Source organism: Acanthochromis polyacanthus, chromosome 6 (assembly GCF_021347895.1).
Source record: "Acanthochromis polyacanthus isolate Apoly-LR-REF ecotype Palm Island chromosome 6, KAUST_Apoly_ChrSc, whole genome shotgun sequence".
NCBI lineage: Eukaryota > Metazoa > Chordata > Actinopteri > Pomacentridae > Acanthochromis > Acanthochromis polyacanthus.
The window spans coordinates 36,758,449-36,771,461 of record NC_067118.1 but is presented as its reverse complement, the minus strand read 5'-3'; the positions used below and the strand labels follow the sequence as shown (position 1 = coordinate 36,771,461).

The 13,013-nt window shown below is 40.8% G+C and overlaps 2 protein-coding genes and 1 long non-coding RNA gene across 3 annotated transcripts; 2 read left to right on the top strand and 1 right to left on the bottom strand.

Moving 5' to 3' along the window:
• The first annotated feature begins 1,966 nt into the window (after window positions 1-1,966).
• dnajc22 (DnaJ (Hsp40) homolog, subfamily C, member 22) lies at window positions 1,967-4,561 on the top strand. Its single transcript, XM_022203205.2, has 4 exons — window positions 1,967-2,189; window positions 2,843-3,452; window positions 3,545-3,837; window positions 3,972-4,561. The coding sequence occupies exons 2-4, from the start codon at window positions 2,903-2,905 to the stop codon at window positions 4,146-4,148; spliced, it is 1,020 nt and encodes a 339-aa protein (XP_022058897.1). The 5' UTR covers window positions 1,967-2,189; window positions 2,843-2,902; the 3' UTR covers window positions 4,149-4,561.
• LOC127534541 (uncharacterized) lies at window positions 2,191-5,564 on the bottom strand. The gene is made up of 2 exons (XR_007942697.1): window positions 5,452-5,564; window positions 2,191-3,431 (listed from the first exon to the last, which is right to left on the bottom strand). It is a non-coding gene; the product is annotated as an uncharacterized LOC127534541 (long non-coding RNA).
• On the top strand, window positions 5,525-12,593 carry ikzf4 (IKAROS family zinc finger 4). Its single transcript, XM_022203204.2, is given in 9 exon segments — window positions 5,525-5,593; window positions 5,595-5,681; window positions 7,136-7,190; window positions 7,289-7,396; window positions 7,506-7,808; window positions 7,941-8,108; window positions 9,017-9,169; window positions 9,428-9,559; window positions 9,827-12,593. Coding segments are annotated over 9 exon segments (1,881 nt in total). The 5' UTR covers window positions 5,525-5,539; the 3' UTR covers window positions 10,648-12,593.
• The last annotated feature ends 420 nt before the right edge of the window (window positions 12,594-13,013 follow it).

The window sequence follows — 13,013 nt, the reverse complement described above, 5'->3', positions numbered from 1 at the left end:
AGACCTGATAATATTCAACTGAAGAAAAATATGATTGCAGCCTGCAAAATGGGACGTTTGCAAGTGGGGAGTTGAAAATCTAATTTATGTTGCTAAGGTTGTAAAAGGATTTCACTTAGCCAACTGTGCACAAAACGTTGTTGAGATGGTGATAAATTTTCAACTGTTGAGTCAATGTACACCCTAGTCAGGTGCAGCTTTAAACACAATGATCAGATAGTCTAACCAGCACACTGACACTCCTTTGACCAGTGATTATAAAAGGCCACCTTAAAATGCAGCTTCATTCAAATAACACAATGCCGCAGATGATAAGAGAAAGGCTGGATGCTGACACGTCAGTTTAACGGCACGTGAATGTCCACGACTCTGCCATTTGATTCAGACAGAATGGTACAGCATAAATATGGCATATGTTCCTTGCTTTGTCTGACAAATGGATCCTGTTCCCCAATATGTCAACCAACTTTGCTAAGTGCTTCAGGGGAAGTGGGACAAGATTCCACCAGGTAGCAACAACAACCTCATTAACTCTGTTCATCATAGAACTGTGGTTCTTCACTGATTTTTGATTTCTGGTCTGCCACTCTGCTCTTAATCTGTCCATTATCATCTCCAGTATTGTGGATGTCATTACGTTCACTGTGTTGCAGAGATGCAGTGTGTTGACACAACAAATACTTATTCCCCGATGATAAAAACACAAAAAAACAATCGATTTAATTAAATTAAATGTTGCATGCTACCTTGATAATTTTGTCCAGTTTAATTCATTTAAAGGACTTACAAGACTTTACACTATTATATTATAGAGAGAAATCCAACAGTTCTCCTTGAGCAAACACTGTGGTGACCGTTGGAAAAAGAAAAATCTGTTTTAGAAGGAAGGATTTTCAGATAGAACCAGGCTCAGGTTGCCATCTTCCCCAGCTGGTTGGGGTGAGGGTAAAAGGAATTAAGGAAAGGATAGCAAAGAGAAACATAAATACAATTAAACAAAAAGTATGGGGGAGGTTGGTGAGGTCTGCAACCTCAGATCAGAAACATGCCGCTCTAGAGATACCTGCAGAGAGGATAGAACACAAACTTCAAAAGAGAGAAGACAGTTAATGACATGCAACGGTAGCAAATGAATGCATGGAGAGGAAAAGAAAAGTGGGTAGAAGAGAGAGGCACACAGTGCATCGTGGGAACTCCCCCAGCAGTCTAGGCCTGCAGCAGCATTACTAATGGATGGTTCTGGGTCACCTGAGACAGTCCTAACTATAAGCTGCAACACAAACTGCCTCTGAAATGAGTAGACTGAACAATTGTCTAAGACAGCTTCCTCATTACACCCTTCATGAATAGGATTTATTGCAGAACTGATGCACTAGTTTTAAACTAATAATAAACTGGCAACTGAATATGTGCAATGTGTTTTTCCTGAATGTATATGACGTGCCTTAAAGCTTTCAAACTCTACCTTAGCATGTCCTTTTACAGCTGCTTTAATCAGTCATAGGGGGATAGTAACTAAGTACAATATTCTGTATTTTACTTTATCTTTATTTTGTGTTTCCATATTCTATACTCCTCTACAATTAAGAAAGGATTACTATATTTTTTCAATAAACTAAATTGTTCTAGGATTCTGCAGATTGTTGCAAATTACAGTCTAATTTTTGTAACTTATAATTTATATATGAAATAATGCATTAGTTTGTACTACCCATAACCATATAGCATATTTACAATTAACTTCACAACCAGAGGAAATGTTGCTAACACAGAAATGTATTTAACAATCCAATTTTATATGCCACTCTAAGTCTGACAATGGCCATTCTATATAAGCTGTATGTACATAACCCACCTCTAATTTACTTTACTTTTTGACGGTTTAAAGCTTTGCTTCACAAATATCACTGTATTTGCAGTTCAACCTTCCTTGAAAGGTTTACAGAACTTTACGAAGCATTAATGCCAGTATACTGTTTCTCACAAGCGTCCCCTTTAAACTTTTCACTCATCTTATCAGTTCAAATAATCAAGGGCTCATGCCGATGTACATCATGTGTTGAGGGCACCGTGCAATTCCATTGTCATGATCCAAAGTCCAACTGTTGCAACTGCATGCACCACCTTCACCTACGGAAAGTATTGAAACCTCTTCTTGGGATAAGGATTTGAAACTATGAGTACACTAAGTAAGTAATTCAATCTTTATTGCACAAAAACAAATATAGAAAATAAAAATAGAAAATGTCCTCTGTCTGTAGAGAAGGTTGGTAGACTATCTAATAGCGTAATGTCTGACTGTTTGTAACGGCCATATGTGCTACGATTCCGGTTAGAAAGCACCACATTTTGGATCACGTAATGAGTCGAATTAAATGACAATGCACATCATGGACCAAGATAAATCCCTCTTATATAATATATTATTTAACCGGGGAAGGGGATCGTGGAGATTAAAAATCCCTTTGAGTGTCCTGGTCAACCAGCAGCTGACAGATAATACAGGAAACATAGAGTATATCAAAGTCTTAAAATGAAATTTAATGAAGTAAGCTGTATATTTTAGAAACGATGTAAGAACATTGGATTAAAAAAATTAGATGTGATCAAAAGAAGCATGACTGTAAAACAAATAAAAGAGTAAACACGTGTTTTTCCATTCTTTAAGTAAAAGCATTAATGAAAAAATACATCACACATCACTGAAAATAAACAATATATTCTAAGATTCTGTCCATATATAATGAACTAGAAACACTGACTAGAAATAATGATTATTTACTAGATTCCACATAATTTTGATTTCAAGGTAAGGCTAAATTTTTGTGTATTTTCATTGCAGGTACTTCTCAAGGATGATTAATACCAACCTGCACTAAGACTAATCCACTGAGGCCACAGGATGGCAAAAAGTGTAATAGTAGCCTATGTGTTGTGGGCAGTAGGAGGGCCTTTAGGCCTCCACCATTTGTATTTAGGAAGAGACAGCCATGCTCTGCTGTGGATGCTAACCTTGGGAGGATTTGGGTTTGGCTGGGTCAGAGAGGTCTCACGTATTCCTGCATACGTGGGCGAGGCCAATCAAGATGCCGACAAAGAGAGAAAAAGGGATCATGCCTCGGTTCCTCCTCCTGTGGGCCCTGTCAGATTTGCTGGACAGGTGTGTGTTGGGATCTACTTTGGTACCGTGGCTCTGATAGGACTGAACTCCCTCAGTTTCTTCTACTTGATTGTTCTGCCTTTAAGTGTGGGTGCAGGTGTACATCTGGTGTCCAATGTTGGCCAGCAGACCTCTGATCTCCAAAAAACTTTGACTGCTTGTCTCATTACCTCCCCAATATTCTACGGCAGCACTTTATCACCTCTTCCTATAAGCTTGGCTGCGAGCGTCACTGCTGCACAAAACCGCAGGTTCAAACCTCCACAGACACCTGGGAAGACACAGAAATTAGGTGAGCTGATTTTCATCTGATTTCCTTCTGACAAATAATTTGGCTTTGCTTTGAATTTTAAGGCCTTACTAAAATGACTACTTTTTATTCAGGTCCACGGCTTTACAGGCTCGGCCTAGCTTGGCTGGCGTTCTCTGCTCCGCTGGGTTACTGTATTTTTCACAACACCACAGCCACACTATACTATCTGTCTGACTCTATAGCAGCACTGCTGGATATTTTCTGGTTTCTGCCTTGGCTCAGAGGTGTGTTGGAGTACATTCTTTTAATGCCATATCGGATCTTGTGTGTCCTAACTGGAGGAGGCTACTATGAAGAGGGTTGGAGGAAGGTGCTGGAAATACTGCTCAAAGAGTACACTGAGAGAGAAAAAGAGGCACTGCAGGTAAACAGTCTCATATCTCAGGAAAATCTAAGGGATAAGATAAAGTAGTTGTAGTTCAGCATTTATACTACATGTCAGTCTCTGCATTTTCTGCTTGACTTGATTTATGACCTGAATATTCTGATATGTTGCAGGTTTTATCTTTGGATTCAGAGGCCTCTCTTGAAGAGATAACTCGAAGCTACAGGGAGCTGGCAAAGACATGGCATCCAGACCACAACCCCAGCAAGGATGCTGAGGCAATGTTTGTGAAGATTCATGATGCTTATGATGTTCTTCAACGCTGGCACAGGCCCCGTCGATTCCAATAGCTGCCTTACATTCATTAAGGATTGGCCTAAATTATGTTGTAGCTTTTATCTCCTATTGTTCCAACAACACCCAACAAGAACATTCATAGGGGACTTGTACTGTGCTGGTATCAACACGTGTAATGAGCATACATCCACCTGTCAAACAGCATTTCACAGATGTCTGGATATTTGGCAGTTTGTGTGAAACAGCAGTTTGCTGCCACCTCGTGGTGTCACAGATGTATTATCACAGTAAAACGTGTCATTTCAGGTCTTTCCTTGGATGACAGTGGCCTTGCTAATCTTTAAAAAGTACTGAAATCCTTTTACTTCTTAGAGGAAATCTAAAGAACTGGGTTTGAGGTATATTGATGTAAGATTCTAAGTCTATTTTATACATAAATATACACATACAAATTTTCTATTCTGTTTATATGAGTGTTATGAATGGTTATCCATTAATTTGAATGGGAGAAATAAGAAATACGTTTACTGTAATCTGTGAGAGTGTAAGACAAGGATTTTTGATTGAAGATGCCCACTTTGATATTGGATGAGAAGCCCCCTATGGTCGTCATGATTTTCAATACTCTAGCCTAAATTTCTGATATATTTTGTACTCTATCATCTAATACAATAGCATAACAGCTAACCAGCTTTTAAAAACGTACAATTAACTGTCTAAAAGGCTAACTAGCTGACTTTATGTTAAGCTAATAATGTTATGCTATATTAGCTTGCTGTAGCCCTAGCTAGCTAGCTTGAGTTCTTTGCTAGTGTTAGCCAAACATCTCTGTTGGTTGAGTATTGGGCATAATTTATATATATTTTTTTGTTATATTTGGACTTTAAATATCAGTGATGTCCTAGTGTCATCAATTCTAAATTACCTGGGAATAATCAAACCGTTTTAAAAATTAAAAGTATTTTCTATGTGTGTTACATGCAGCTAAACTCAGAGGAAATTTTGAAAATAAAGTTAATCATATGCATAAATAACTTATTTGCATTGATCAAAAATGTAAATAAAATAAAGTTGTAGTCCATTACGGTAAACTTTAAAAAGGCTTTCTTGTTTAAATGTCACATTGATATTCAAAATATATGTGCATTTTTAAATATAAAATAAAACATATTCTTACCGTGCATGCATTTATTTTCCTAAACCTGGCATGCTTAGCTGCAGCCAGTGTTTCCTAAAATACATACATAATCATGCCGTGTGTGTTATTGTGTTGAACCTGAATATTTCTACAGGCAGAAACTTTACCACATGTTCTTTTTTCTTTTTTTTTCTTTTTTTTAATTTTTTGCCACTGACCATAGATATACCACTGACATGCATCGATGCATTCGGCAATCTCCGAATCCACAGCTCTGTTGTCCAATTATTCAGTCTGTATCCCAGCATGGGCCCGGAAGTTCTTTGGGATTCCCAGGTAAAAAAAAAAAAAAAAAAAAAAAAAAAAAAATCCCGGAGATGCTGTCGTCGCCTGGGAAAACAAACAGCTATCCAGACAGTTAAAAAGGAAAACACCGATCGGTCGCCAGGTAAGGAGGAGGCTTGTGGACTTCGCCGCGGCACTTGGTAAGACCATCCATCGGTATTAATGTGGAGGTACGGCATGTTTTTGAGTAGTTGGTAGGCTGAATACCATTTGTCGTGTGGTCGGGTGCCATAGCAACGGCTCATGAGAAACATTGTACAGCCCAGGCCAGTTTGACGTGCTCGATGTTGGATGACAGCCGCGTTCATGCGGACAATTTGGACAACTCTTGCAACAAATTGCGTCTCGTCGCCGTCTCGACCGTCTGTGAGCTGATTTTGGTGTCACAACGGGTGGAGGGAGCGGATCCAGCGGCGAGCAGCTAAAACAAGTAGCCGCGGACGAATGGAGAGGCATGGTAGTTTTTTGGAGGATATGTGTGTTTTGATGCACGGTCGGCCGTCTGGGAGCGGAATGGATTGTCGAGCGAAGGGTCGTCGCTGGTGCGCGTCCCTTTTTTAATCGCCGTGCCCTGGTGTGACTGGCGCGTCTCCCGGCTGCATCAGCGCCTGTTGCTCCCCGTGCGCGGCCAATGCCAGGATATTAATTTTCCCTGCGATGTGCTGTCTCCGCCCCCTGCTCGCTCCAAAGTCTCCTGTGTCCACTGTTGTCATCCATTTGAGCAAAAGGTGCAGCCTTGAAGCCACGTCTTGGTGTCTTGCCGTTATCATTGTCTAAATATATAAATATATATATTTCATCTGAAAGCGTCGTCGCCTTTATGTCTGAGGACGTAACTCAGCAACGCCGGTGCAGTCTGCTGTCAGTGTAGAGTCTACATATCTCACTTTGTTTGCTTTGGATGAAATGTTTAATGTAACCTGCAGTAAATTAATAATTATAATCAAACAGGGGGTGGACAAAATAACAGGAACAGGTGCTAAATAATCCCAAATCAATAAGCTGGATGCATGCAACAAATGCAATTTATAAGCTTAACCTCTCATTTAAATTTAACATTAATTGCTTTGCTGATATAATATAAAATAATATAATAATATCTTTTTGAGATTAATGCCTCAAATCGAGCACATACTCCGTACCCTTATAGTTAAAGCAGTTACAGCTTTTTCGTCTACCCCCCCAAAAGTTGAAACTCCTCCTTCAACCCTCTTGGCCATTAGCTTTCTATAAATGTGGTGCCTCTCATATTCATTTGCTGGCCACGCTGGAGAAGAATCTGCAGGTTACAGAAATAGCAGAGGACTTTACTCGATTGCTTTATTGCGGTGAACTTATTATTAGACACTTGGAGCTGAAAGCTTAAACCTGAGAATCTGTCTTCTAGCCTTATTTTTGGAGCAACAAACAGCTGCTGATCATATATCATATGATTAGTATCACAGGTGTGATGTAACATGTTCATGTGATTGAGATTTGTGAAGTTAGTTAGGAATTATTGTTGTAAATTTGGAAAGAGTGATGCTTAAAATCTGTGTTTAAATTATATTTCCGCAGGCATCTGGTGAGAGAATGAATGCTGATGACTGCAATGGACGCTCATATGCACAAGGTAAGTTCATATATAGAGGGAAAACTACTGTACATTAGTGTGTGGCGTCTCCAGACTTTAATATTTACTTTAATAACATGGGCATATTTGTGTTTCAGGTAATGGAGGAGAGTCATCAACTGAACAGGATTTTTATGGCGGGCTGCAGGGCCCTTCTGCGAGATCTCCAAACAGTCAGCAGTCGTCACCACACCGCTCTCTTAGTGGTTAGTTATCATTGCTTTCCCACAATGTGCTCATATGATCCGTGTAGACCGCTTCATTCATATTATGTGCAAAAGTAAAAATGTTTCTTCTTTCGATCTCTGTTCAAAGCAAACTCCATCAAGGTAGAGCTGTGCAGTGATGATGAGTCAGCAGGCGCCTCACAGCCAGAGAACAAAGACGCTGTGAGGTCTGATAGCGGGAAGGATGACCGAGGTGACCCCATGGAAGAGGGCACTGCAGAGTTCGCTGGGGCTGGAAGAGACAGAGCAAACGCCTACAGCGAGATGGCCAGTCCAAACTCTGCTTCACCGGGACCCATCCGGCTGCCCAACGGGAAGCTCCAGTGCGAGGTGTGCGGGATGATCTGCATCGGACCCAATGTGCTGATGGTGCACAAGCGAAGCCACACAGGTGAAAACAAGCCAACAAGACAATGTACATTTTACGCACAACCTGCATTATCAATCTAAATGCCAAAAAATGAAAAGCGGTACTCGTAATAGTTTAACACAAAAATTCTGCATCCGTCCATGTATTTCATAGGTGAGCGGCCATTCCAGTGTAACCAGTGTGGAGCTTCTTTCACCCAGAAGGGGAACTTGTTGCGCCACATAAAGTTGCATTCAGGAGAGAAGCCTTTCAAATGTCCCATTTGTAATTATGCTTGCCGCCGGAGAGATGCCCTGGCTGGACATCTACGCACACATGCTGGTAAATCAGACTTCCAAGATAGTAAACCTATTCTGCCATAAGACTGGGCCACATGTTTGTGTTTCTTCTGGCCCAATATATACCTGTGTTCTCAGCTTATACGCAGCATGATTGTCTGATGCTACACACACACATCTGGAATCACTGAGGCTCACACACATATAAAGTGGCGGCTCACACTGCAGGTTAAGAGCCCAGATCAGCCAAGAACTGATTGCTATCTGCTATCTGCTATTTAGGTGCAATACAATATTAATAACACATCAAACTTATTCAATGAGAAAATTTTTCAGAAAAGCGTTTGATGTATGTAAGTGTAACAAAACAATTCTGTTCTATATTGCGGTTTCGTGTAATGTGAAACAGAGGTAAGCAGTGAAATGGGGATTCATTAGAATGGTCCTTTCCCCCTTCTGTGAAGCTCAGAGGAAGTAGGTCTTATTTACCACAATGTTCTGTAAAACACATGACAAAGTATGACATTTAACATTTTCAAAAACAGGAAATCCTGCTTTTGCTGTCAATTTTTCAACACGCATTCAACAGGTGCTCACATACAATCTTGGTACAGTAGTGGATCTCAACGGGTCTCATGGGTTCATTTTCGAAGAAAAGATTACTGCAAGCTGGATTTCAGCGAAATGACGTCAATGTTTCCGACAGCTTACTAAGGTGGAACGTTGCGGTCAATGGTTAGGCGTTTTTCACTCGTCACTGGCAAGCAACATAGGTCAATTTCAGGAATAGCTAATCAAGGGGGAAATCCATTCCATTTTTATTAAAAAATCCCCTCCAGCAATTAAATAAATAACATCATTAGAATACTGTATACATGCTTCCTTCAAGAAAAAATTATTCATCATCTCGGGGAAGAAATCAATAAGAAGTATTTTTTCTCTGGATTGCAGTTTCTTCTCCGACAGTGGGAAAGCCTTTCAAGTGCAGCTCCTGTAGTCGAAGCTACAAACAAAAGAGCACACTAGAGGAACATCTGGAGCGCTGCCATAGTTATCTGAAGACTCTGGATCACCAGACGGCTGTCAACATGCAGACTGTACAGGGTAACACATCACACTTTGTGTTTTATTCTATGTAAAGCACTTTGTGCTGCATTTCTAATGTATGAAAGGTGCTTTATAAATAATGATTGATTGATTGATTGATTGATTGATTGACTACTCACACTCACTGATGTTATGGACAATAGTCAGAGTCCATACACACTGTAAATGCAAATGTATTGAATAAAGTAAGTTTAGTGTCTTTAAACATGTAATTTGTCAGTATGTTGATGTTTGATTGTGGTTTTCTTTTTGTAGGTGAGGAATCAGTAAATATGGAGACGGTTACTAAACCTGCACTTCAGCCATCCAATGAAAAAATCCAGTTTGTGGACAGACTGGCTATTAGCATCACCAAACGTAAGAGGTCAACACCACAGAAGTTTTTGGGTGAGTTTCTTTAAAAAGAAAGTTATGCTATTCATTTTTGTGTAAGTGTAGAAATATGTATTACCCACATTCTACATTATATCTCAGCTTTATTTCTACAATAACATCATCAGCTGTCCTGCAGTGTAAGCCAGCCAAATGTCAACTTTGCTGTGCCAGTTTTGGGACACAGTTGTTTCATGACAACTGCCAGATGGAGCAGATGTAGTCAGTCCAGGGCACACTTCATTTAAATTGCTTGTTATCGCTACTATGTCCTTTTCATAGGTGAAATGCACATGCACCTTGATCCACCTGAAGCACCTTATGAATTGTCCTCTGGCTCAGAGAAGGATGGCGACCTCATGAGCTCTCAGTCTGCTGGAGACTCAGCTGGGCTGGCTGGTTCACATCTCCACTGCGCTAGAGGTAAAGGCGAGAACCACGAGTCGCCTGCACTGCCTCAGCTCCATCCTGCCTTCCTGTCAGAGCTCCGCACGGTTATGGGCTCCATCAACAGCAATGTGACTCCTCAGGGCCCCCGAGCCCATAGCGGAGGTGGGCTGGCAGTAATGTCGCTTGGCCAGGCCGGGCGGGAGGCAGGTGAAGGCCGTGAGGACCAGCCCTCAGCACACAGCCACACCGCCTCACCCAACGGCTGCCCCGACTCCACAGACACAGAGAGCACAGCAGAAGAGCAGAGCACAAGGGCTACAGCCCCGACTAGTACCTCCAACAACCACCACCTCCACTACCAAACCCCAACACTGCCCCGCAGCCATCCCACTTCCAGCCCCAGCCAGGCCAAAGACTTGGATGCAGAGTGGGACAGGGCATGTCCTGTGCCCCCCACTGCAGTAAAGAGGACCCCTGGTTCACCCCTCACTTCCAGGGACACTGTGCAGGTGGTAGACGGGGAAGGCAGGCCTGTGCGCTCCTTCCACTGCCGCCAGTGCCGGATTCTCTTTCTGGACCATGTCATGTTCACCATCCACATGGGCTGTCATGGCTTCCGCCAGCCATTCGAGTGCAACATCTGTGGCCACCGCAGCCAGGACCGCTACGAGTTCTCATCCCACATCAGCCGCGGAGAGCACCAGGTGGGCTGAGGAGAGGAAACAGTGGCTGTGTGAGGAGAGGTGACTGCTGCTCTCAAAAGTTGTGGGCTCACGTTTGTTCTGCACCAGATCAGTTGCTTTAAATCCCTAGTATAAGTAAAAGATTTGCGATTTTAACACAAGGAAATTTATTATACTAAGTCAGATGCAAGTGAAGACTCTTTTCACAGCACCAGTTTAAGTTTAGTGGAGGCAAATTACATTCTATGATTGATTGCACTCCTTTATCAAATCATTTGGCAAAACTACCGGTTTTGCTTCAAAAGTGCCTTCTTTGGGGATTTACTCTTAACTTAAAAAAAACATGTGGGGGGGGGAAACTGGTGCTCAAAAATCTTGACTAGCCATCTTTTCCTAAGTGATTTTGAGTAGTTAGCACTTTTAGGAGATCATGTGCACATGCAGTAAGAAAAGCATGGCACGTACATTTTATGAATTCTATTGCTTAATGTGCTCTAAGAGCTTTGCTTTTGTGGCTGAGGAGGGTATATTGTGTAGTGTGTCAGGTAAGCTTAATATGCACTGAGAGCTTTGTGCCTCTGGGTCGGGGAGGAGCTTTTGTCACAGACGAAGCACAGAAATGGATTGCCTTAACTCCTACAGTAGTACGCTGCTGTACGAATACATAATGTTTACAGCTTGGTTTAACAGCGTGTGAAGTCAGCTTAGAAGAGAGAATATTCAGGACAAAGCAAAATCATGGAGGAAATGAAGTTGAAATCGCTCCTGAGGGTGAAATGGGAGTTCAGGGCTCAACTCTAAAATAGGTTTTTGGATTTTAAAGTGAGCCTTAGAGTACTGGTGCAGATCAGACCATGAGCCATGTGGTGTATATTAAGAGCCTGACTGAGATGGCCCAGGGTGCTATACCTATACAGGATTGCACTTTTTGGTTCCCTGCTTATATATGAACATCTTTGCTGAAGCACTTGATGGCTTTACAAGTTTTTTTTTCTGTGATTATTCTACTGCACTGATAAATCGCATAATACTCACAATAACTGATCACCTAATTTGCAACACCAGTGTGTTTTTAACGGAGCCGGCCTTCTACAGAATCACCCACAGCGTTGCACTGGTTCCGCGGTCTGCACTCGAGTTTGCTGCAATGTGTGACTGAGAATTAAACATCAGTTCCACCTAAAACAGTTATTTTGTGGTTTTGCACTCGGCGGTTGTAGCTGAGATTTTAAACGATTTCCATGATGTAGGTGAATTAAGAAATTATTTAAAAATTAATTAACAACAAATCAGTTTGAAACTGTTCAGTTATCACTTGTGATTATCTATTTAGTGTTGTTTGTTTCAGCCTTGGTGTATTTAATCAGCTATATTCCAAATCTTATCCAGCATATTCCTCAAGTCCATGAAATGTTACCTCCTGCTTCTTTATAGCACCCAAATACCTTATTGCTACAGTATGGTGAGTTATCTGATAATGTTAATATTGGGAACATGAATGAGACCAAACTCAGTATTCTTACTTGTTATTGTTGGTTTGCTGCTTCATAGTTTAACTTGATTTCCTTTAATAGCAGGCAAAATGTACTTGAAACCGTTTGAGAAAAAAAGTAATCTAAAAATGCACTTGGTTTGATAAGTAGAGAAATGTGTGCGTGAATGGAATATAGCATGTGTGCTTGTCATTTTCTGCTTTTACCTGAATTGTGAATTATTTTTGAAATGTGAAGTACTTTGAAGAAGTGAAAATGAGGCATGGGTTTCTGTCTCCTTGTGTGGACTCAATGTTATACGATATTTTGTGAATGATGTAACACGACAAAACACTTTACCTCAAAGTTAAAGATGTACAACTGCCTCATTATTTCAAAAAAGTCATGTTGCTTTCCGAGATGTTCTTGCAGTTACAAATGCGTGCCCCTCGATATTCTCAAAACTTTTTACTGTCAATAAAGTTACATTTATTGTAAAAGTGATTTTCTCCGGTTTGACTATGAAAGCATCCGAATCGCTCCGCTGTGCTTGTTTGTCACACGAAACACATTAAGACTGTCTCACTTTCTCCTTTGTGCCAATGCAAACACATAAAGAGCAGAGTTGAGATGTTTATAAGAATAATATTTCACAAAAATACATAAAAGCTTCACAAGGACTCGAGGGATATTACTGTATAGGCACACTGATCCATCGCTATTCCTTTAACTGCTTACCACTGCCACAGTTCTGCAAGGTCTTAGACTTACATTTGAGTAAAAACAATGCTTTCATAGCTATCTTTTACATTTCAGCGTTATGTCTATCAGCCCAAGTCACATTTTAGAATCTAAATATTTAACATTACTGCTTGTAATCTGTGTGGTATTTCAGTTAGCAATTGGAAAAAGGTTTATTATAAT

What these genes read in the sequence shown, in the direction of transcription:
- dnajc22 (XM_022203205.2), top strand. Translation starts at nt 2,903, where the DNA reads ATGGCAAAAAGTGTAATAGTAGCCTATGTGTTGTGGGCAGTAGGAGGG. An exon ending in TGGGAAGACACAGAAATTAG is followed by an intron (nt 3,453 to 3,544) that starts GTGAGCTGATTT and finishes CTTTTTATTCAG; the next exon opens with GTCCACGGCTTTACAGGCTC. An exon ending in GAGAAAAAGAGGCACTGCAG is followed by an intron (nt 3,838 to 3,971) that starts GTAAACAGTCTC and finishes GATATGTTGCAG; the next exon opens with GTTTTATCTTTGGATTCAGA.